At 36.3% G+C, this 26078-nt stretch overlaps 1 protein-coding gene across 1 annotated transcript in view; it reads left to right on the forward strand.

Annotated features, from left to right (window-relative positions):
- TOPAZ1 (testis and ovary specific PAZ domain containing 1) overlaps positions 1–25555 on the forward strand; it is a 114910-nt gene extending 89355 nt beyond the window's left edge. Inside the window, 5 exon segments of the mRNA XM_032860914.1 lie at positions 372–537; positions 16841–17005; positions 18462–18665; positions 21459–21642; positions 25213–25555. Coding sequence (XP_032716805.1) covers positions 372–537; positions 16841–17005; positions 18462–18665; positions 21459–21642; positions 25213–25432 — 939 coding nt within the window. The 3' untranslated portion in view covers positions 25433–25555.
- The last annotated feature ends 523 nt before the right edge of the window (positions 25556–26078 follow it).

Here is a 26078-nt window from a genome sequence, read left to right on the forward strand (position 1 = left end):
ATTCTTTATGTAAATTTTATAAGACATTACCTTGATTTTTCTCTTTCTCTCCCTCTTGGCTTAGGGTGATCAACAGAAGTACAAAAATGTATAGTTACTAGTTTTCCACTTTAGGGCAAGAAATCCTTTCTCCAAATGAAATCTTTAGGGGAAGCACAAGTATAAAAACACTTGGAAAGAGGTGTTAGCAGGGTCCTTCCCTTACCTGTCTCTGTGGCTAAGCAGGAGGGCGTTAAGGGAAGAGTCTTTTGAGAACCATCTGTCTAGAAGGATAATTCAAATTGGGTAATTGACTTCTGTATAAATACTGATGTTATATTTCTGTGATACTCTAAATGAGTAATACTCAATATTCTTTATTTTTACTCTAGGGAAGGAAAGTCTTAGATAAATTATATGAATTAAAAATACATTTCACAAGTTTAAAAGGACTTACAGGGCCTGAGAAGCTAGCACCAAGATGTCAAATTGTGAATATTGCAGCAGAAATTTTTCTAAAAAGTGGAAGCCTAGATGGTGCCATTTGGGTATTGAGGGGTAAGTTATGATATATGCAAGCATAACATAATTTGTTGTTATAAATTCTTGTGTGTGTAATTACCTTAAATTGATGTTGAATTGTGGGTGGTAATTTGGCCTAGTAAACCTTAGTAATCATGTAGGTAGGAAAGGTAGTTGTATAAAAGGGAAGGAGAAAGTTAACCTTACTTTTTTTTTTTTTTTTTTTTTTGAGAGACAAAGAGAAAGCCCGAGCCTGGGGTGGGGGCCATGGGAATGGGGGAAGGAGGCTCCCTTCTGAGCAGGGAGCGAGATGCAGCGTTCCATCCCAGGACCCTGGGTTCACTACCTGAGCTGAAGGCAGATGCTTAACCGACTGAGCCATCCAGGCGCCTGAAAGTTAACCTTACTGTAAAGAAAAAATTATATTGACCTTCTATTGAAAAGCTGGTTCTTACTTTGGCCTAGAAACCATACAAAAATGCTTTACCTGGATTATCTCAGTTCATTTTCATAGAAACTCTATGAGTTTAGAATTAGTACAACTCTCCCCCCCTTTTTTTAAATGAAAAATGTCAGAGACATCAAGCAACTTGCCCAAAATGAACAAGTAAGAAGTGGAGGCTGAATTCAAACCTGGACATTCCAGCTTCAGAGCCTAGGCTTCAGCTGCTATCTAAGATAGGCAATTCCCTATTGTAATCTGCATAAACTCTTATCTTTGTACATATAGGCAAACATAACTTCAAACCAAGACAAGTAAAGCTTATTTCCCTAGTAAGTCAACCCATCTAACAGAAATTACAATGAAATTAAGCCAGTAGAAGTACTTAAGATTAGTTTACTGTGAGGTAAATAAAAATTTAGAGAGCACACTGGTAACATAGCATGCTTTCTAATGGTAGCTCTGGCTACCTGAACCATCAGGAAGACTTGTTTTGTTAAAATGGGATAACAATGGAGAAACCTCAAGAATCTCTGGATTTAGGTGAGAAGATGGAATATATACACAAGTAAAGCAAATAGATAACCTTTACACTAACACAGAAACACATACCAGCACACATACATATTCATATATATATGAATATGTAATTAATATATATTATTTATATGTTAGTCATTAAATATATATAGTACTTTGTCTTTGTTCAGGGATGAGAGTTTATGGAATGCAGAGGTTTTGAGTGTACTTCAGGATCAAAAGCTTGTTGGAAAAGTTTTTCTTTAACTTAACAAACGTAGCCAGTGAAGTTTGCTAAGTGGGGAAGAGTAACAAAAATACAAAAACAGATATTAGCAAAATGTAAGCCAAGCTTTCTTTGTTAGAAAGAAGAGATGTGTCAAGATGGAAAGGTTGAAATAGTTGGTAAAAATGAGCTTATTGCACTTTGTGACAGGAAACTTCAGCCTAAAATTTCTGGCAAAACTATTCTTTCTCAAACTAGAGCCTAAAGGAGTTTGTGGGAGGGTTTGGGATGGTCTATGGAGATGTTAAATTTTTACAATTTCACTGTTATCTTTAAAATTTGTATAAGTTAAAAACACAGGATTCCCTTTTTCAGGGACCATTTCAATTGAAAGTCACTTTTAAAAATATATTTTATTTGTCAGAGAGAGAGAAAAAGGGCATAAGCAGGGAGAGCAGCAGGCAGAGGGAGAGGGAGAGGCAGACTTCTCACTGATCAGGGACCCCTACGTGGGGCTTGATCCCAGGACCCTGGGACCATGATCTGAGCTGAAGGCAGGCACTTAACCAATTGAACCACCCAGGCACCCAAAAGTCATTTTCATAAATACCAATTTTTTTTTAAAGATTTTATTTATTTACTTGACAGACACAGTTCACAAGTAGGCAGAGAGGCAGGCAGAGAAAGAGGAGGAAGCAGGCTCCCTGCCAAGCAGAGAGCCCGATGCTGGGCTCGATCCCAGGACCCTGGGACCATGACCTGAGCTGAAGGCAGAGGCTTTAACCCACTGAGCCACCCAGGCACCCCCATAAATACAAATTTACTTCTTCCAAAGAAGGACCCACAGAAGTATGCGGACTTCTTCCCAGAATTGTTTTATTATTTTTTCTTCTTTGGTGCTTCAAAATCAGGTTTGTTTGTTTGTTTTCTGTTTTTTGTGGTTTTTTTTTTTGGCTTTCTTTTTAAATTATGTTCAGTTAGCCAACATATAATACATCATTACTTTTTGATGTAGTGTTCAGTGATTCATCGGTTGCATATAACACCCAGTGCTCAACACCACACATGCCCTCTTTAATACCCATAACCTGGTTACTCCATTTCCCTACTCCCTTCCCTTCTGTAACCCTCAGTTTGATTCCCAGATTCCAGAGTCTCTCATAGTTTGTCTCCCTCTCTGATTTCTTTGCAGTTTTTCCTCCCTTCCCTTGAGGTCCTCCATACTATTCGTTATGTTCCACACATGAGTGAAACCATATGATAATTGTCTTTCTCTGATTGAGTTATTTCACTTAATATAATACCCTCCGCTTTCACCCATGTCAGTGCAAATGGTAGGTATTCATCTTTCTGATGACTAAGTAATATTCCATGTATATATGAACCACATCTTTATCCATTAATCTGTTGAAGGGCATCTCGGCTCCTTCCACAGTTTGGTTATTGTGGACATTGCTGCTATGAACATTGGAGTGCATGTGCCCCTTCTTTTCACTACATCTGTATCTTTGGGGTAAATACCTAGTACATTTGCTGGGTCATAGGGTAACTCTATTTTTAACTTCTTGAGGAACTTCCATACAGCTTTCCAGAGTGCTGTACCAGCTTCCATTCCCACCAACAGCGTAAGAGGGTTCCCTTTTATTCACAAGCTCACCAACCTTGTTGTTTCCTGTCTTGGTAATTATGCCATTTAATGGTGTAACGTGCCATCTCATTGTGGTTTTGATTTGTATTTCCATGATGGCTAGTGATGTTGAACATTTTGTCATGTGTCTGTTAGCCATTTGTTTGTCTTTGGAGAAGTGTCTGTTTATGTCTCCTGTTCATTTCTTGACTGGATTCTTTCTTTTTTGGGTGTTGAGTTTGAGAAGTTCTTTATAGACTTTGGATACCAGCCCTTTATCCATAATGTTATTTGCACATATCTTCTCCCATTCCATGTGTTGTCTCTTAGTATTGTTACCTATTTCCTTTGCTGTGCAGAAGATTTTATCTTAATGAAATCCCAGAGTTCATGTTTACTTTTGTTTCCCTTGCATTTAGAGGCATGTCATGAAAGAAGTTGCTGTGGCCAATGTCGAAGAGGTTACTGCCTATGTTTTCCTCTAGGATTTTGATGGATTCTTGTCCCACATTAAGGCCTTTCATCCATTTTGAGTTTATCTTTGTGTATGGTATAAGAGAATGGTCGAGTTTCATTCTGCATGTGGCTGTCCAATTTTCCAGCACCATTTGTTAAAGAGACCTTTTTTCTATTGGATATTCTTTTTTTTTTTTTAAAGATTTTATTTATTTATTTGACAGAGATCACAAGTAGACAGAGAGGCAGGCAGAGAGAGAGAGGGAAGCAGGCTCCCTGCTGAGCAGAGAGCCTGATGCGGGACTCGACCCCAGGACCCTCAGATCATGACCTGAGCCGAAGGCAGCGGCTTAACCCACTGAGCCACCCAGGCGCCCCTCTATTGGATATTCTTTCCTGCTTTGTTGAAGATTAGTTAACCATAGAGTTTGAAGGTCCATTTCTGGGGTCTCTCTTCTGTTCCATTGCTCTATGTGTCTATTTTTGTGCCAATACCATGTTGTTCTGGTGATCACAGCTTTGTAATGTAGCTTGAAGTCCGGCATTGTGGTGCCCCCAGCTTTGGTTTTCTTTTTCAACAATCCCCTGGCAATTTCAGGTCTTTTCTGGTTCCATACAAATTTTAGGATTGTTTGTTCCAGCTCTTGAAAAATGTTGATGGTATTTTGATAGAGATTGCTTTGAAAGTGTAGATTGCTCTGGGCAGGATAGACATTTTAACAATGTTTATTCCTTCAATCCATTAACATGGAATAGTTTCCCATCTCTTTGGGTCTTTCTCAATTTCTTTCATAAGTGTTCTGTAGTTTCTAGAGGATAGATCCTTTACCTCTTTGGTTCAGTTTATTCTTAGGTATCTGTAGTTTTTGGTGCTATTATAAGTGGAATTGATTCCTTAATTTCTCTTTCTTTAGTCACATTGTTAGTTTATAGAAATGCCACTGATTTCTGTGCATTGATTTTGTTTCCTGCCATGTTGCTGAATTGCTATATGAGTTCTAATAATTTGGGGGTGGAGTCTTCAGGTTTTCCACATGCAGCATCATGTCATCTGCAAAGAGAGAGTTTAACTTCTTTGCCAATTTGAATACCTTTTCTTTCTTTTTGTTTTCTGATTGCTGAGGCTAGGACTTCTAGTACTATGTTGAACAGAAGTGGTTAAAGTGTGCATCCCTGTCGTGTTCCTGGCCTTAAGGGAAAAGCTCTCAGTTTCTCCCCATTGAGAATGATATTTGCTATGGGCTTTTCATAGATGATTTTATGATACTGAGGTCTGTTCCCTCTATCACTATATTTTGATGAGTTTTAGTCAGAAAAGGATGATGTAGTTTGTCAAATGACTTTTCTGCATCAATTCAGAGAATCATTTGGGTCTTTATGTGGTTTTGGGATCAGGGTGATGCTGGTCTTATAGAACGAGTTTGGAAATTTTCCTTCCATTTTTATTTTTTGGAATAGCTTCAGTAGAATAGGTGTGATTTCTTCTTTCAGTGTTTGGTAGAATACTGCTGGGAAGCTCTCTGGCCCTGGACTCTTCATTTTTTGGGAGGTTTTTGATTATTGCTTCAATTTCCTTGCTGGTTATTAGTATGTTCAGATTCTTTTTTTCTTCCTGTTTCAATCCTGGTAGTTTATAAGTATCCAGGAATGCATCCATTTCTTCCAGATTGCCTAGTTTGTTGGCATATAGCTGCTGGTAACAAGTTCTAATAATTGTCTCTATTTTCTTGGTATTGGTCCTGATTTCTCCCCTTTGATTCATGGTTTTATTAATTTGGGTCCTTTCTCTTTTCTTTTGCATAAGTCTGGCCAGAGGTTTATCGATCTTATTAATTCTTTCAAAGAATCAGCTTCTAGTTCCATTGATCTATTCTGTTCTTCTGGTTTCTGTTTCATTGATTACTACTCTAATCTTCATTATTTCTCTTCTGTTTTGTTTGGCTTTATTTGCTATTCTTTTCCAGATGCTGTAGGTGTAAAGATAGCTGTCCTTCCGGGATTTTTCTAATTTTTTGAGAGAGGTTTGGGTGGCTGTGTCTAAGGACTGCCTTTGCAGTATCCCATAGGTTCTGAACCAGTGTGTTTTCATTTTCAGTGGTTTGCATGAATTGTTTAAGTTCCTGTTTAATTTCCTGATTGATCCATTCATTCTTTAGTAGGATGCTTTTTAACCTCCAAGTGTTTGCATTCCTTCCAAATTTTTCTTTGTGGTTGAGTTCCAATTTCAATGCATTGTGGTCTGAAAATATTCAGGGAATAATCTCAATCTTCTGGTCTTGGTTGAAACCTGAATTGTGACCCAGTATGTGGTCTATTCTGGAGAAAGTTCCATGTGCACTCGAGAAGAATTAGTATTCTGTTGTTTTAGGATGGATTATTCCGTATTTATCTACGGAGTCCATCTGGTCCATTGTGTCCTTCAGAGTTCTTATTTCTTATTTGATCTTCTGGTTAGATGATCTGTCTATTGCCTTGAGTGAAGTGTTGAAGCCTCCTACTATTAATGTATTATTATCAGTTATGATTCCTTATTTTGGTTAATAGTTGTTATATGTAGTTGGCTCTTCCCATGTTGGGGGCATAGATATTTACGATTGTTAGATTTTCTTGTTGGATAGACCCTTTAAATATGATATAGTGTCCCTCTACACTTCTTACTATGGTTTTTGGTTTAAAATTTAATTTGTCTGATGTGAGAATTGCTACCTCAGCTTTCTTTTGAGGTCTTTTGGCATGATAAGTCATTCTCCATCCTCTCACTTTCAATCTGGAGGTGTCTGTAGGTTCAAAATGAGTCTCTTATAGACAGCATATGGGTGGGTCCTGCTTTTTTATCCAGTCTGAAACCCTGTGGCTTTTAATGGGAGCATTCAGCCCATTCACATTGAGAGTAACTATTGAAAGATATGAAATTAGTGCCATTGTATTGCCTTTAAAGTCCACGTTTCTATAGATTGTCTCTATAAATTTCTGATCTATATTATTTTAGGTTTTCTTTCTTCTTTTATAGAATTTCCCTTTATATTTCTTGTAGGCTAGCTTGATGATCACATATTCTTTAAGTTTCTGCTGGTACTGTAAGCTCTTTCTCCGTCCATTCTGAATAACAGCCTTGCTGGATAAAGTATCCTGGGCTGCATGTTCTTCTCATTTAGTATCCTGAATATGTCTTGCTAGCCTTTTCTGGCTTGCCAGGTCTCTGTGGACAGGTCTGATGTTATCTGATGTTCCTCCCTCTGTACATAAGATATCTTTTCTCCCTAGCTGCTCTCAGGATAGCTGCTTTGGCTCTAAGATTTGCAAGCTTCACTAGTAGTATATGTCAGTGTGTTGATCTGTTTTTATTGATTTTTGGTAGGAATCTTCTCTGCTTCTTGGGCACAAATGCTTGTTTCCTTCCCCAGATTAGAGAAATTCTTAGCTCTAATTTGCTCAAATATACCCTCTAGTCCTCTCTCTTTCTCCATCTCCCCAGGGATCACAATAATTCTGACATTTGAATATTTCATGGTGTTATTCTGTTCTTATGGGTTACTAGCTGCCTATCCCTATCTTTGTCAGCTTCTTTCCTTTTTGTCAGTTTATTTTCTAGATCACTAATTCGTTCTGCTGCCTCATGTACCCTGGCTGTTAAAGTATTTAGTTTAGACCATATCTTGTTCATAGCATTTTAAAGTTTGGCTTGATTCAACCTCATTTCTGCCCTTAGAGATTCTATATTGTCACTAATGCTTTTCTTAAGTCTAGTTATTGACTTCATGGTTGCTACCCTGAAGTCTATCTCTGACACCTTGCTTATATCCATGTTCATTAGATCTGTGGCAGAGGACATTGTTTCTGGTTCTTTTCTTTGTTAGGATTTCCTCCTCCTAGTCATTCTGTTGAGGGATGGTTGAGGGAATGTACAGAATCTAAAATATCAACCACTACATAAACAAAATGCACCTTAGAAAAAAATCTGAAGTTGTTGAAAGCTACCACAGATATGCCACCAGAGCCAAGATGATCCAAAACAATAAAAAAAAGAAACAAAGAAAAAAGAAAAGAGAAAAAAAAAAGGGTGGGGGGTGTGGGAAGATTGATTATAATCTCTCAGGTAGACACAGCAGGGTGATCTGCCTGTTCCTGCTTGATTTTTGGTCTGTGTTTTAGAAGACACTATATCCCCAAATTGCAAAGAAATCAGAACTGACATATATATTAAGATAAAATTGAATAGAATGAAAAATGGGCTAGTGTGGGACATAAATCTATAAAACATATGTGAAAAAATAAAATTAAGAAGTGACTTAAAAACATAGGTTGGGAAATAATCTACTTGAAACAGAAACAGGGTTAAAACAACAACAACAACAACAAACTAAGAAAAGAAACTAAAAAAGAAATGAAGAGTTTACCCTGCAGTATAAAGAAGTTGTGAAGGAACAACTGGAGCTCCCTATATCATTTTTCCTGGACGTTAGAGTTTTACTACCCCCCTCCTTTTTTTTTTTTTTCTTTTAAGATTTTATTTATTTATTTGACAGAAATAAGCTTTGCTTATTTGAAACCTGTTCTTCCAGTCTGTCTTCTGGGGGAGCGGCCTGCTACTCAGGTGTCTTCGCCTGGGTGGAATTGCCCCACCCCTTGTCAGGGGGATGGGCTTAATGTGAGCTGGTTGGCTGCAGGACTTTTGTTCTTTGGCATCTTTCCACTTCTCTTGAGAGGGTCAGAACAAACATGGCCATGCAGGAATCTTGAGCCCAGAGCCCCAGTGTTGTGGTGTTGTACCCCCACCTGCTAACAGATGTTCCAGGGCAATCTATTTCTACCTCTGAATGTACCAAACTCCACAGATTCATGCAATTTGTGCCCAGGGCACCTCTCCTGGGGAGTCATGGGGACCCGCCAGCGTCTTTGGGCCTTGTGACTCTGCAACTGCCAGCAGCCATGGGCTCCGTGTGCACCATTTTTCACAGCTCCTAGATCATGCTCAGTGCTGCCTCAGCATCTCTTCATGGGCCACACTGCCCTGAGAGCTGTCCCTGTCATGGGCACAAGCTGTTCTATGTCTCCCCTAGGATATTAAACAGCCCGCACCTTCTAGTCCTTTCCAGAGTAGTCAGGCAGAGGTCTTTCTCTGTCCAGGCTCTGCTCGCCGTTTATGGTGCCCAGAGCTGAAAGTACCCTCTGGGCTTGCTGACCATAACCAGTCTCCCCACTCTACTGCTTGAGTATTCTATCACTTTGGGCTCCCCGTTCTTTCAGAGTCTTCTGGAAATCCTGAGTCCACAATGATACCTAGAATTCTGCCCTTCTTCACTCCCTGTGCCCTTTTCAGAATGGGATGCTTCTCACTAGATAGATCTCCAAAGGTCCTGATTTTTTTGCCCTGGTGTTATATCACTTTCTAGTGACTGGCTTATGGAGGCTCCCTCCCCTGTCCACTTATCTTTGGATATTTCCCCAGAAGATTCAAGATTCCATACCTCCTACCTTGCAAAAAGGGGTAATTTTTCTGCTTGTGTAGATACAGATAAATATTCTTACATCTGAGGTTGAATTTGTATGTGTTCAGAATGGTTTGATAATAGATTTACAGCTAAATTTGGGGGAGGAGATGAAATGAGGTCCCATACTCTGCCACATCTTGCCCCTCCCCCAGAATTGTTTTGTTCTTAAAAGAATTCTGCAGTAAACTGACCTGTCTGTAGAAAGGAAATACAAAGGTCTCTATCTCACTTGTAATACGTGAGAGTAATACTCACGTATTATGAAATACATATTATGTAATACATATTATGTAATATGAAATACATATTAAAGTTACATATTAAAGTTACTGTCAGACTAGCAAAACAAGAGTTTAGTGATATCCTTTTCCTGAGAGTATAGAGAAACAGGTATTCATATACATTGTCTTTACCAGTTTATTGGCTAAATATCTGTCAAAATTTAGGCATGCTTATTTCCTTTTATATATCATCTCTATTTCTAGGAATTTCTCCTGCAAACGCAAGTGTATGTACTGTAAGTTATCCAGAATCTTTTTTTATTTTTCACCATCAACAGTGATAACAAAGGATTCATATAACTTAAAGGTCCATTAAGTACCAGTTGATTAACAGGGTGATAGCCATATGATGGAGTAGAATGAGGCAGATAGATACTCATTTGGAATGATCTGCAGATCTATTGCAGGTGAAAAAGGGAATGTGCAGAACAGTTGCACAGTAACAAAAATAAGTAATATTGATCAAACATACATATTTGCTTTTATACCCTTAAAATATTTGTAGAAGGATGCACCAGAAACAAATGGTAGTGGTTGCTTCTGGGAAGAGGAATTGAGTGATTGGAGGACAGGGATAAGTGGCAGATTAACTTTTTACATATTTTTTCCTTTTGAAAAAAATATGCACTTATTACCTACTAAACTTTCTATAGAAGAGTTATACATTAGTCATGTTTGAGAAATGCAGAATATTTTACTCATTTTAGTGAGTGGTAGACTTTATGATGAGAAGAAATCTATTATTTTGGCTTTTTAGTTTGACATTTAAAACTCTTTCTCAGCACTAGTAGCTTCTCTCTTGACAACTGAACAACATATTCCTGCCTTCTCCCCTTACCAGCATAAAAAAAAGAGCCTTAAAATCATAATTTATATAATGATTGTTTCAAGGCTGAAGAATAAGTGTCTTAACTCTTTAGAATATACATTTTATAAAAAGTTATGCCATTTCTTGAGAAGCTGCCCTTGAACTTTAAAATAAATTATTGCCTTAATGTAAGTCACACATATTCATTATGAAGAAATAAGAAAAGGTAGATAAGAAGAATCGATGATAGAAATTCCTTACACAGTCTACCCAGAAATGACTGTTAACTGCTTTAATGTACTATTACATACATTGCTTATTAGAAAATTTAACTCTTATTCCTTTTTTGTGAATTACTAGTTCATGTTCTTGGTTTCTTTTCAGATTTTAGTCTTTCTCTTCATTATTGATTTAATAATGTGAGTATTTGCTATATATCAAAGCATTGTGCTAAGTTTGTTGTGTCATCTCATTTAATCAGCACTAACCCAATGAGGTAGGTGAAGGTATCCCAAGATGAAGACACTGAGGTTCAGAGAAGATCACGCAGCAAATAAGTATGAAGCAAGAATTCCAGTCTAGGTCTGTCTGGTTGCAAAGTCCATATTTTTAAGCCTTATACCAGTACTGTTAATTCCCTAGTCTTTCCTCTAAATGGACTTCATGGAATTACGACTAGAGCCAAAATACAAACCACACAAACCACACAAACAGACCCGGATCTAACCTACTCAGCCACCTGAGGAAGATGGTGATTCTGATCTTGTTTTTATAAATCCAAGACAATGGTTCTCAAAACTGACCATCAGAACACACTGGAAGATTGTTAAAATACAAATTACTTGGCCCATTCCCAGATTTTTCTGATTCATTAAGTCTGGGATGGGCCCTGAGAATTTGCATTTCTTACAAGTTCTCAGATGTTGCTGATATTGCTGGTCTGGGGACCTCACTTTGAAGACCACTACCCTACAGCTCTCTCGCATGAGGACTTCTCACATCTCCCCTTGTGTCCCTAAACCACACTTCCTCAAGTCATTCCTTTAGTTTGTTAACCAGTGCTATTAAGTATTACCATTTTTATTATACATTACTTACAGATTTTCTTCCTTTAACTATCTTTGCACCTTCCTAGGAAGGAAATGTGTGGAGGAGTTTTTGTTTTAGATTTTTTCCTAGTTTTATTGAGATATAATTGATACACACTACTGTGTAAGTTTAAGGAGTATAACATAATGACACATATGTTGTGAATCGATTAGTACTCTAAGTTTAGCTAATATCCATCATTTCATACAGATACCAGAAAAAAAATGCTTTTTCCCTTGTGATGAGAAGGCTTAGTATCTACTCTCAACAACTTTTCTGTATGTCATAGAGCAGTGTTAACTATAGTCACCATGTTGTATATTACATCCCCAATATTATAATTGGAACTTTGTGCCTTTTGACCACCTTCATCCATTTTCCTACCTCCCACTTCTGGTAACCACAAATCTGATCTCTTTTTCTAGGAAATTGTGTGTGTGTGTGTTTAAAGATTTTATTTATTTATGTGAGAGAAAGTGCATAAGCACAAGGGGGAGGGGGAGAGGGGGAGGGAAAGGGAGAACCAGACATCCCAGTGAGCAGGGAGCCTGATGTGGCCTGATCCTAGGACCCAGGGATCATGACCTGAGCCAAAGACAGATGCTTAACCAGCTGAGTCACCCAGGCAGCCCTAGGAATTTGTGTTTTTTTAAGATTCCACATATAAGTGAGATCATACAGTATTTGTCTTTCTCTTTTTCTCTTATTTCCCCTAGCATAATGCTCTCAAGGTCCATCTCTGTTGCTGTAGACTAGAATAGTTTAAAGCATGTGTGTGTGTGTGTGTGTGTGTGTGTGTGTGTGTGTTTCTTTTGGTTTGTTTAGAAAAGTGTTAATCTTTCTGCATTTAGCATTCAGGTTAGCCTGAATACCTAGACCAGTGACTGTTATTGCAGTACTAATATAAGCATATATACAATGTTAATATTTACAAAAACTGTATCATCTTCATTTTCAATCATTGGAAGGCTCTGTTCAGCACAATGTTGTGTTAGGTCAGGCCATCTTCTTCAGTCTCTGTTTTCATATAATAGTTTCACTTGTATCTACTTATGTAAGCATAGCCACTATTTAGGTCATTAACACCTCCTTCCCAAATAATTTTCATCAAATGTGACCACTGGTCATTTTCAGTGATGGATTAGGTTTTTGTTAATTTCTTCTTTGTACTTTCTGTTTTGCTTTAACTTTCTGTAGCGACCATTTATATTTTAAAAATAAACATTTTTTTAAAGATTTATTTTAGAGAGAGTGCATGTGAGTGGGGGGAGGGGCAGAGGGAGAAGGAGAGAGTGAAATCTCAAGGAGACTCCCCGAAATCAAGAGTTGGATGCTTAACCGAATGAGTCACCCAGGCCCCCCAAAATATGAATATTATTTTAAAGTAAATCAACCAGCCTGGGCTCATCCTGAACAATAATACCTATGAAATTACCAGTTTAATCTGTTTTTTATACTTAATGTGCTTTTTTATTTTTATAATTGTTGTAATACACAAATAAATTACTAAAATTATGTAACTAACAGTCAGGTACTTAAATCAGTGATGCATATTTATCACACTTAGGAAATACCGTACTGTAAGTTATGCCCCTTAATATTATGAGAGTTCTTTCTTAATAATATTGTTATTAATTAATGATATAGTTATTTGATAATCTCACTGACTAGCCTTAATTAATAGTAAAGATATTAGTCCTTGATCTATTGGGATATTTGCAAATATCTTTCTTAGTTTTTCATTTTCCTTTAACTTTATGATATTTTTGCATTTTTGTTTTTCTTTTGCCCATCTGGCCTTTTTCTACTTAAACATAAACTGCTTTTTATCTTTTTAGGTTTTTTTTTTGGTATAACTTTTACTTTTTTAAATATTCCTTTTTTTAGTATACCCAACACACTATATTACATTAGTTTCAAGTGTACAACATAGTGACTCAACATCCCTATACATTATGTTTATGTTCACTACAAGTATAGCTAGCATCTATCACCATACAGTGCTATTAGAATACCTTTGACTAGGGGCGCCTGGGTGGCTCAGTTGTTAAACGTCTGCCTTCAGCTCAGGTCATGATCTCAGGGCCCTGGGATTGAGCCCCGCATCAGGATCCCTGCTCAGCCAGAAGCCTGCTTCACCCTTTCCCCCTCCCCCTGCACATTGTGTTCCCTTTCTTGCTGTATCTCTGTCAAATAAATAAAATCTTAAAATAAAAAAAAAAAAGAACACCATTGGCTATATTCCCTGTGCTATATCTTTTATTCCCATGACTTATTCGTTTCATAACTAGAAGCCTTTATCTCCCACTCTCCTTGACCTATTTTGTTTATTCCCTGTCCACCACAGTTTATTCTCAGTATTTTTGGGTCTGTTTCTGCTTTTTAAATTACTCCTAATTTTTGTTTTGTATCATGCTTTAGGTAGTCCTTAGCGATCTCAAAATTATATATTTACCCTATATTTTTCAAAATTTTGGTTTCATTACCAGATTTAAATTTTGATATGAGGTAGGAATGTAATTTTATTTCCCCAAAATGTCACAACTCGCCCTTTATTCACTTATTTGAAATGCCACTTTTACCTTATATTAGAATCTTGTGTCTGCTTATGTCTATTTCTGTACTAGCTTTCTCTCCCAGGGATTTCTGTTTCTGTGGCAGCACCAAACTCTTTTTAGTTGGTTTTAGAGTATGTGATAATATCTATTTAGGCAACCTTCTCTTCCAAAACTATTATTTACATTCTCAAGTGCTTATTCTTTTGGATGAATTTCAGAGTTACTGAGTCAGTTTTTCATATAGTTCTGTAGGAAATTTGATTGGGATTATAATAAATGTATATATTAAAGGGGGAAGGTATCTTTAGATATTCCTTATGGTATATGCATTATTCACTATGGTAAAGAGTAGTAATTTGGTAATCTCACTGACTAGCCTGGAGATTCATTTTCTGTAGACCATATTAATAGTCTTTATATTCTTAGTGCCCTATATTCAAAATCTTGCATGAGTAATGATTGAATATGCATATGTTGGAAGGTAAATAGATAAAGAATTGATATTATAGAAAATTTACTTGCCCTTTGACTCAGATTTTTTAGACAAATGGAAAATATTCCCAACTGTGGAACAGAGAAAAACAGGGTTAATGCAATGAGAACTTTTACTACCATAAGATTAGTATTTACACAAGTAAACTGGTTTTGTTTTTGAAAATTTCTCATAAGAGTCCTTTTTTTTAAAAATATTTTTAAAAATTTTTTTTTTATTTGAGAGAGAGAGTGCGTAAGAGAGAGAGAGAGAGGAAGAAAGCACCAGCCAGGGGAGGGGCAGAGAAGCAGACTCCCCACTGAGTAGGGAGCCTGACATGGGGACTTGATCCCAAGACTCTGGGATCATGACCTGAGTGGAAGGCAGACGCTTAACTGACTGAGGCACCCAGGGGCCCTCTCATAAGAGTTCTTATAAAATATTCATAAAAGTGATAGAGTTATGAATGGGGTGGATTAGTTAAAAGCTGTTAATTTCCAAATGACTTCCCAATTACCAGTCTTCCCAATTACCAGTTAACTTTGGTACATAAAATGACCAACTTACTCAGATTCTTTAAGATAGCTACACAGTTTGTTAAGATTTCAAAATGAATCTCCTAAAATACCATCTATTCTTTCAAAAAAGGGACCATTATTCTACCTTAATAATTTAAAAATGAGTACTAAATGAAGAACAATGTAATTGTTATGAGAAAAGACCACATAGTAGTCTACTTTTTATAAATATGACATATCTACCAGATATATGTTTAACAAAAAATAATTGAGCTTATTTGATAGAAATAAAATTCAGTTTATAAGGAATGGTGATTTAGTGGTTTTATTTTGGGGAATTATTGGGAGGAAATGAGAATTATGTTCAACAGATGATTTAGGTAGTCTTTCAGAAGATAAGTTCATCTAAATTTCTTGATATAGTAAAATTTAAGCAAATTTGGGAGTAATGAAAGTATCTGTTTAAATGAGCACCAATATTTATAAAACATTGCCTAGCACATACTATAAGGCAAGTCAAGCAATCGGTCAATCAAGTGGGCTCTAGTAATTTAACAATAAGCTCCTGTTTTAAAGTTATACTGGACAATTAAGGCTTTATTTTGGCATTGTATACGTGAATTGCCAAATCTTTAATACTTTTTGTATTTATTGTGCTGGGAAGGTCACAAAGGAAAAATGTCTCATGTACTTAGTCCAGTTTAAAAAGAACATGGAAATGTGATTTGTTATATAACAATGTTTCATTTATGTATCTTGTGTATGATGATTGAGGGAATTAGGTAAATGATAAAATACTGACATATCTAATGTTTTAGCACCTCAGTGTTCTGTATTACAGTCTCCTATTGCTTTTGATATGCAAATCAGGGCAGAAATCAAGGAACCTCAGCAACTATAGGTAATATTCTTTTTTTAAAGCTGAATGAAAGGTACATAAAACTTTATTATGTTTTTATAACTTATGTACATTAGATATTCTTGTGTACATATAAAATACTTTATAATAAAAATTGTTTAAGAAATTGGTGGGAAAACCTGTTCTCCAAAATAACTAATTAAATTATGTATTTTTTAAAAGATTTTATTTATGTATTTTATTTTTTAAAGGTTTATTTATTTGAGAGAGAGAGAGACCACTCAAGTGTGGGAAGGGGCAGAGGGAGAAATGTTAGCATGCTCCACACTGATTGTGGAGCCTGACATAGAGCTCAGTCTCATGTCCCTAAGATCACAAAATGAGCTGAATCCAAGAGTATGATGCTTAACTGACTGTGTCATCCAGGTTCCCCTTTATTTATTTGAGAGAGTGTGTGTGCGAGCAGGGAAAGGGGTAGGGGCAAAGGAGTGAATCTCAAGCCAACTCTACACTGAGTGCAGAGCCCAGTGTAGGGCTTGATCTCTTGACCTAGAGATTATGATCTGAGCTGAAATCAAGAGAGTTGGAAGCTTAACCGAATGAGCCACCCAGGGGCCCCTAAATTATGTATTCTTTATTGTAAAGTTGTTAAACTTGTCCACACAAATAATATTTTACATTATAACAAATATTCACTATAGTCAAAACATTGTCATGCAAAAATAAACATTAACTTCAGAATCAATAACTGATTTGTACACTTAGAAAAATGAAGAATTAAAAAATACATATAACGAAGTGCTCATTAGTTTGCATCTCCTTAGGATGGTGATCATCACTATATAAGTTGTTTTTAATGAATTTGAGTCATTGTTATCTTTTTTGAACACATACTTAAGTTTTGATGCTTAACATATTTGAAAACAGTTGTGATTATACTGTTAAGTGTAATTTCCGTAGTAAAAGTATTAGTACCTTTCTCTTTTTGGAAGAGTCAGAATGGATCATCAATACACCACTGTGGCCTTGTGATAGACTGGATGTACTCAATCGACATAATCTGCTCTGTACAATTGCACATGAAATCTTAGCCAAGAGCCTTTATAGACAGACATTTGAAGTTTTGCAAAATCTACCAGGTTTTCAAAATTCTCAAGGTATGTTTCAATGAATCTGTTGTTTCAAAAGTTTCAATTAATCTATTGTCCATCTGTTTTTTTTTTTTTTAATTTTTTAAGATTTTCTTTATTAGAGAGAGAGAAAGAGCACAAGCAGGGAGGGGCAGGCAGAGGGAGAAGCAGACTCCCCACCAAGCAAGGAGCCCAACGCAGGACTCCATCCCAGGACCCTGGGATCATGACCTGAGCCAAAGGCAGACACTCAACTGACTGAGAACCCAGGCATCTCCATCTGATGTTTAAAGAAGAAACAGTTCTGTACCTGTTTTGGCTCAGCATATATTTTTAATGATACTGTTTTCTGCAAATCTGTTCTCTGAAAATTGAATATGCTTTTCTGATTTTTGTTTTATTTTTTTAAAGCAGGGGTGCTTACCTTTGGGTTGTCGGTATTTCCCAACTGTTTTCATCAATCCCCTTTCCCTACCTGTCAGGTCAGCAGCAAACAGTAATGCCCACAGCAAGCTTTATGTGGTCAAAATTCATTGTATTAGAATAATGAAGAATACTTTTTCTATTACTTACTATATATAAATATAGATTTTAGTTTCCATTACCTTGGAACATAGGGAAACATGGAATAATTGGAGGAAATTAACAAATGACAAATTCAAAGAAAGGGATTATTAATGTGGGCAATAGTAGGTAGTGCTTTTGAATCCTAACACTCAGGTCTTATATGAACAGGAAGAGAGTCCATGTTAAGGGAAGCATGAGCAAAAGCTTTGGGTCAAAATGAGCTGAGTGATAGGTTCAGAGTGGCAGGTTACCACTTCATCAGAATGTTAACCCAAGGGCCTCCCACAGTGCTTTATTAGTCAGGGAAGTTCCACTGGTAGAGATGTTCAGGAAGAGACGAAAAGGTAAGGAGATTAATTTCCTGCTAAGGCCTGAATCACTAAAGGATGCTGCAAATATTAAAGACCAGAGTCTAGGTTATAGATTGAACTGACTAAATATAGGGAATAAAAGACTTGGCAGTGATTTCACTTTCTTCTAAGTGAGGAATTGAACTAGAAATACCCAATGAAAGATTTGTTTTTGAGAGAGAATATTAGGGGGTGATTTATTTTTAGTCATGGGAAATTAAGTCTGAGGTCTGAACTGTAGACAATGCAAGCAGAACTGTGCAAGTCATTCATTTTGAGACACTGCAGATGCAGACACATGTGGGATCACAAATGGGTGTTAATGCAGCCTCTGCAATAATTGTCAAGCTTCCTTTCTTATTCTTTGTTACAAAGTAAATGAATGTGTTTGCTTTTGTTGAATGCTTATTTGTTTCTTAATCTATAAGATGATTGCATTTTAGTGACTGTGACTCCCATAGTGGGAAGCAAAGTGCCAAGGGGAACAGAGAGAAAGGAAAAGTAGTGAGAGAGAGAAGATGGAGAGACTAAAATCGATTTCATTATACCTTTTTTTTCCCCCCCAGAAACTGTGGAGGTCTCACAGTATAGCCTTCTCTTTAATAAACTTCTGGATGCCTGTATAGAAAGCAACAGTCTTGGTATGTCATCCTCTGTAGCAGAATTCATGATTTCAAAGAACATCCCTATTGACTTCTCCTTTCTTAGAAGATTAATTACTTCTTTAGGAAGGAGTTGTTTATGGCTCAAAGCCAGAGCCCACTACAAAAGTAAGTTACATTTTAAAAAATTTATATTTGATATATTAGTTTGACTTTGATTTTCTAACCCTGAAGTCTTGTATAATTTTTATGACTAGGCATTTAAATATGTTAAAGGAACAGTTGATACACATTCAGATAATAGTGGTCTACTCAGATTTGTGCTCTCTTTGGAAACTTATTCTTTCTTGGTTTTTTGTTTTTTGGGGGTTTTTTTGTTTGTTTGTTTTACTATATCTTCATTTCTTTGCACATCAGTATGCCCACTGGAGGGTGCACAAAGGAAATAAATGACAGCATTTGAACCAGTTTGGCTTAGCTTTTAAGTATACTGGAGTAAAGTAACTGGTAGAATGAAGTTTAAGGAGTATTTATATATTTTATTCATCCCTGCTATATCCTGATCTTTATAAGTTAGAATATTTTATAGCAGGCCATATAGGAAGTACAGAGGCTGCCATTACTGAACATGACACATAAGTTTTTTGCATGACTCCTAATAATAGAATATTGTTAATCTATTTACAGTTGTTTCTCCCTAACCAGTAAGACTGGAAAACTAATGCTTTCTCTAATCCCAGCCACCTCACAGGTATTTGAATTGGGAAGTAATTTTGTATAGAATCTCGATCCAGAAAACAATTCTTTTCTGCATTCCTGCAGTAATTTGTCTTAAATTTACTTTTTTTTCCTTTTCTTTTTTGAGAGAGAGTGAGCGAGAGGGGGAGGGACAGGAAAGAAAGAATTCTAAGGTTGATCTCACAATCCTGAGATCATGACCTGAGCCACCCAGTTTCTTCACATCCTCACCAACACTTATTACACTGTGTTTTTTATTTTAGCTTTCTTGATGGATATAAAGTGATATTTCATTTTGGTTTTGATTTTGCATAATACTAATGATGTTGAACACCTTTTCATGTGCTTATTGGCCATTTGTGTATCTTCTGTGGAGAAATGTCTGTTAAATCCTTTACCCATTTTTTTCTTTGTACGTTTCTTAATTGTATTTATTGGTTGAGTTGTAAGAGTACACACATATATACACATGCACATAATATACATATAGATATATATACACTCTGGATGCAAGTCCCATGTGGAATACATGAATTTTTTTCTCCACTCTGTGAATTGTCTTTCCCTTTATTTATGCCTTGGCTTTGCTTTTTGTTTTCAAACTAATAAGAAGGCAACTGTCCAGGGACAATAAAGTTGCCTTCCTAATGGCTCCTGATTTGCTCTCCCTAGTCCTAAAAATACTGATTTTCTCTCAGAGCTGAAAAGTCAGGAAGGGAGATGTTATTAGTGTGTCCTTCCATTGTTTTTCCTGTAAAACCAAATGGGAATATTTTTCTTTTCAAATTTGCTTTTAGGGGGAAAAGTTAATGATGGTAAATTTCTATTCAGTTTATTATTTTTTGTTTCCCCCATCTGGTCAGCAAAGTAAAATAAGAATGTATGTAAATTATACCTATCAATAGCTAGAAAAGTTAATGAGTTGATAGGGTTCGTCCTCTAAGAGACCTAGGGAAGTGGGACTACCTAGTATTTAGGAACCCAAAATCTGTGGAGTCAGAAGGCTGGGGTGATTCCCAAAGCCCCTTTACCTATCATGTGGGAGTCACTGTACCTAATTTCAAAGGTAGTAAACTGTCAGTTAAAATTAGGTAAAATCTATGTGTTTAACACAGGTTCCTGGCACACAGTAAGTTCTGAAAGATGAACCATCATCATCCACATTAGATTTTTTTTTTAAAATATTTTATTTATTTATTTGACAGAGAGAGAGATGGTGAGAGAGGGAACACAGGGGGAGTGGGAGAGGGAGAAGGAGGCTCCCCCCTGAGCAGTAAGCCTGATGTGGGGCTGGATCCCTGGCCCTGGGATCATGACCTGAGCCGAAGGCAGCTGCTTAATGACTGAGCCACCCAGGAGCCCCCACATTAGATTTCTTAAAGAACTGATTCTAACAAAATATTTTAAACAACTTTTACATACAGATTTAAATTGGTTTCAGTAAAACATAACAGTATAATACTATCTATATACAGTTTGGATGTCTTAGGACTTAAGGGAATTTCCCTATATATCATTTGTAAGAAGCACCTAAACAGTTTAAAAATTAAATCTCTTTTCTTGAAAAGTAAAATTTTTAGAACATGAATTGGTGAGCACCTACAACACACTGAGCACCTACAGGAAAGATATATATTTTACTTATTTTTATATCCAAATAGTGCTTAGCTCAATGTCACACATAGAATAGACAGTAAGTGTTTTATTACATAAACTATAACAGCAGTATAAATAAGTGCTTAAAAATAGTATATCTGTGTGACAGAAAAATCTTCAAATTATAATTTCTACTTTTTTCAACATTTTGGATTCATAATTCAGGATAGTCAATAATTACAAATATATGTAGTTGCCATTAGAGCAGATCCCATTAAAACAAAACCCAAGTTGCTATTCTGGTTTTTTAGTTACTCTGAAATTATGTTGTGTTGATTATGGTTTGAAATAAATGGGCAGTTGCCACAATGAGGTTCAAAAATGTAATATTTAGAGCAGAGTTTTTAAAATAAATTTCTTACTTCATATTTAATGTTTCAGAAGCATTTTACAAAGAATAATATCAAATGTACTAGGATATATAATTTGTATAATAAACCATGTAATTTGTATAATAAGCCTGATGTGAAGAATCATTCTGTAAGGTAAGAAATTAGTCACCTGTGGAAGTCTAGCTTTTCACCTTTTGGGGTCTTAGTAAAGTTTGATCTATTTTTTGATTTCCAGGTGCTCTTTCGTTGGGTTGCTACCCACCATTGGAGGGAAATTTATACAGAAAACTTCTACTGATTCCTTCCTATTTATCTGAGATTGAAATGCTTTTAGCTATTGAAATCTTCCTGGTATCTAATGCTAGTAGTATTCAGAGTCCTGGAACTTCTACACAGATACTGCAGATAGTTTTGAAAAGGTTAGTTGATATAACTTCTGTTTGCATGCTAAAAGCAGCTCATGGCTCCCTACACCTGTCCTAGGATATAAATATTTTTGTATATATTTTATAATAAACATTATATATATTTTTATGCACACTTTATATACACACACAAACACATATACATAGATGTGTATGTATGTATATATACATATTCACATATTTATTACATGTAATATTAGTATATTAGTATATGTATGTATATATTAGTATATGTATGTATTTATAAACTTTGGTAACATTTAAATTGAAAAAGGATTTGACTTGTTGGAGACATAAAACCAAACAAGCTGGTAACATTTAATAAACACATTAGCAACTTCAAAGATGCTGTCTGGGGACAGAGAAATGGATCCTTTTTAACAATCAGTCTTTCTTGTGTACAGATAGATTTTTAGATAGGTATCTAAAAGTTACTTATCTTTCTGGTCAACACAGAAGATCTAAAAACCAAGTCTAAAAGGGAAATATGCAATGGTTTATTTGATTCAGTAAAGAATTATGTCGAACATAAAGCCATCAGCCTAGTTTCTAGATTTTGAAGTGTTGTTGTAAATGCATAATATTATAATGTAGCTGTTGGAAAGACAGGTATTTCCTCAAATTTTGTGTAAAGTCCCAGAATTTGGGCTTATACCACTCCAATTCCTTATCGGCCTATCCAGGAAACTAATAAAGATCTCATGTTTTAGAGTTTTTTGACAAGAATATTTCTTCAGTTTACTGGTGGTATAAACCACATTATCAGTTTGGATATCCTATCAATTATCTATTACTGCATATAAATTATCCCCAAACAGCTTAAAACAGCAAATATCATTTTAGTTTCTGTGGGTCAGGAATTTTGGAATAGCTTAGCAGTATGGTTATGGCTCAGGATCTCTGAGGTAGTGGGTCAGGAGTTGAGGTCACCTACCTGATGGCTTGACTGAGGCTGGAGGATCCATTTTCTAGATGGCTCATTAACATGTCATTGCCAAGAATCTTCAGTTCCTTGAGTGTCTTCATGATAGGACAGCTAACTTATCTGAGAGAGTGATCTAAGAGAGAAAAGGCAAGGAGGAAGCTACAGTCCCTTTTATGACCTTTATCAAGAACTGTGAAGGCTCTATTTGCAGGCTACCAGTCAGTCTGACATAGTCACCTAGATCCTAGTGTAAGACACAATATTCTTGCATTGGAGACAGAAGATGTTATTACTTATGGTACAGAAAGCAATATGATTATCTGCACATATGTATCTCCTGTTTTCCTCCCCGAGTCCCACAGATGGGCCCAGCTGGATACCTGTACATGCACTGGGTTCTGTTACAGAAGAGTAATCTTGAACTTCAGGGGACCTATTATAATGAATGATAAGCATGCCTGCCCTGTTGCTCTTCAGAGAAATATCATCTCTATCTTGTGAGGCTATAAGCAAACCTACCCTTTGCTCTAGAAGACCCTGTCTTTGTCTTTCAAGGTGGTACACTATATAAACATCCTTGAAATGCAGAACAAGAGGTAGTCAGTGTCTCTGCTCTCAAAACTTATAGAAATGCAGAGACCCAGAAAGAATTATCATCTAATAACCAGTGTCCAAAGGTACACACTGTCATTTTTGCTTAATTCCATGTGTGATAGTGAGTCATTTAACCTAGGCCATACTTAAGGGGAAGAAAATTAGAAAATAATTTTTTTTCAAGTAGGTTCCACACTGGGCTTGAACTCACAACGCTGAGATTGACCTGAGCTGAGATCAAGGGTTGGACACTTAGCTGACTGTGCCACCCAGGCACCCGAGAAAATAATTTCAGGTCCACATTTTTTTAAAAACCCACTACAATTAGCCTTTTTTTTTTTTTTTGGTTATAGCTTTATTTTTTTCTGAGGGCCTCCTTCAGTACTTCTGTGCACTATAAGTGGCATGAGGCATTTGGGCTCCCCAACTTGAGGGTTTGATTTTCTCATAGCTTTCCATTCCCCACATATATGCAGCCTTTTTATTCATTGTTGAATTTGGGGGGTATTTGTGACCACAGTGCGAAACTAGTGACATGCCTAAATCTTTAACTTTGTCCCAAACAATATTATTTTCTCTATTATTATTATCATCCTGAGACCTGCCTTGTTACGCTAACCTCTCTCAGGGAGAATGTTCTTTATCTTTAGGCTTTCAAAAACTACATCTAGTTGGCATATGCCTAGTCCACCAGATTTTAGGCACCACTTAGGACACTTACTACATTCAGTAGTAGAAGGCACCTGCCAATCCTTCCTCTCTGTGATGACTGGTTCAACTTGGTGACCAAGCTGAAGTCCTCAATCGCACCATTCTGTGCCCCACACTAAGGTGTTAATGCAAGGAGACTCATTTTTGCACCTTGTTGTTGGGCCCTGCAGGTGCCAAGAGCAGGATACAGTGAACACAAACAACTGATGCCTAATGTAACAGCCACATCTCTATTTTAAACACTTCCCACTCCCTATCTCTTAAGGTAAACAGTCATAAAAATTTTATGAAATTTGGAGACTGGTAGAAAAATTATTAGAAAAGTAAACTGTAGCACTTAGTGAAGACTCTTAAATCAAGACTAAAAAAAGTAACTGGAAATTTAGTAAAGACCTATAGCTACAATTCAATTCTGTTACCAAATGTTAGCTACCTGTTAAGTATATGCTTAGAATTAAAAATAGCTAATATCAAGGTAAAATATGTGACTGCTAATAACTCCAAGTTTCATTAAATTCACTATTTTTGTACACATTACAGTGAATAGTTATGCCATTATCAACTTTCACAATACAGAGAGGTTATTAGCTGTGTTCTAGGTAAGTGTTTTTCAAACTGTGGGTTGTAGCGCATTTGTGTGGTAAAATCAATTTTGGGTATTGTAACCACATTATTTTTTTTTTAAAGATTTATTTATTTGAGAGAAAGCACATATGGGGGAGGGGCAAAGGGAGAAGGAGAGAAAGTCGTAAGCAGACTCTGCTGAGTGCAGAGTGGGACTCAGGGCAGGGCCCGATTTCATGACCCTGATATCAAGGCCTGAAATCAAAAGTCAGAAGCTTAACCAACTGTGCCACCCAGGCAGCCCTGCAACCACATTATTAAAAAAATAAAAGGGAGGCTGGGTGGCTCAGTTGGTTAAGCATCTGCTTTCAGCTCAGGTCATGATCCCACAGTTCTGGGGTTGAGTCCCACATCAGGCTCCTTGCTCAGCGGGGAGCCTGCCTCTCCCTCTGCCTGCTTCTTCCCCTGCATGTGCTCTCTCTCTGTCTTTCTCTGTCAAATAAATAAAATCTTTCCAAAAAATAGGAGAGAGTAGAAAATAGAGTACATTGCCTTAAGGGTAAGTCTTGTGAAACTTCCATCTTTATGTATGAGGGTATATACCGGGTCACAGTATAAAATGTCTTTTACTATGTGTCTTGTTTGAAAAATTTGAAAGCCACTATCAGAAGAATACAGTAAAAAAGACTCATAGCTTAGTACCAGTAAATGTAGATGACTGTTTTTAAAGAAACTATAGTTTCTGACTTTGTGAGTTGTTCACTTTGTAGATGTGAAGAAAACAAATCTCGGAGCAAGGATGAATATCAAGCTGCAGTGGAAAGATTAATTATGGCTGCTCGTATATCAGATCCAAAGCTCTTCATTAAGCACATGACCGTCAATGTTAATAAGGAACAGGTTTATAGTTTGGAACACTGTTCTGCCCTGAAATGGTTGAAAGAGAATATGAAGTGGGCTGGAAAGGTCTGGCTTTTCAGTAACCATTAGTTAATAAAGGCTTTTTTTTTTTTTTTTTTTTTTTAAGTTCAAGTAATCATTGTTGAAAATAAAAGGCAGTAAAAATACAGTTTTCACTATATTCACCTTTTGCCCTTTATTGGTTTATATAGTAAGTTAATAGTTTCCAAACACTAAAAGTTTGAAGTATGCAAGATGATTTTATCCACACTGAAAAGTGATTTTTCAAATTACTTTTTGACTTCTCTTTAACTTAGGTAAACCCCTATTTATTCTGAAATCTAAACAGTGGGAGATCACAAACTGAATATTGTGTAGCATTTAATAAGAGGGAGACATAAAAGGGAAAGGTGAGCAGGTAACTGGAGTTTCCAGATAAATCTTTAGGGACATGAAATAAGTTTATAAACAGTACAGAGTCTAAATCCAATTCTACATCTGTAATCTAGAATAGTAAATACTAACGAAAAATGATTCAAATGCTAAAATTCTAGGGCACGTTCTGAGTTATACCAAAAAATTTTTAAATTACTATCTGAATAATTTTCCTTTAGTGTATCTTACAGTGTTTGTATTTTGAAAATTTGTCATTTGTTGCATTAGATATGACTAAAGAAAACAGTATTTTAAACATATATCACAACATAAATACCCTAAGGACTGTTCCTGATCACCT

This window comes from Lontra canadensis, unplaced genomic scaffold (genome assembly GCF_010015895.1).
Source record: "Lontra canadensis isolate GAN:19392208 unplaced genomic scaffold, GSC_riverotter_1.0 scaffold20, whole genome shotgun sequence".
NCBI lineage: Eukaryota > Metazoa > Chordata > Mammalia > Carnivora > Mustelidae > Lontra > Lontra canadensis.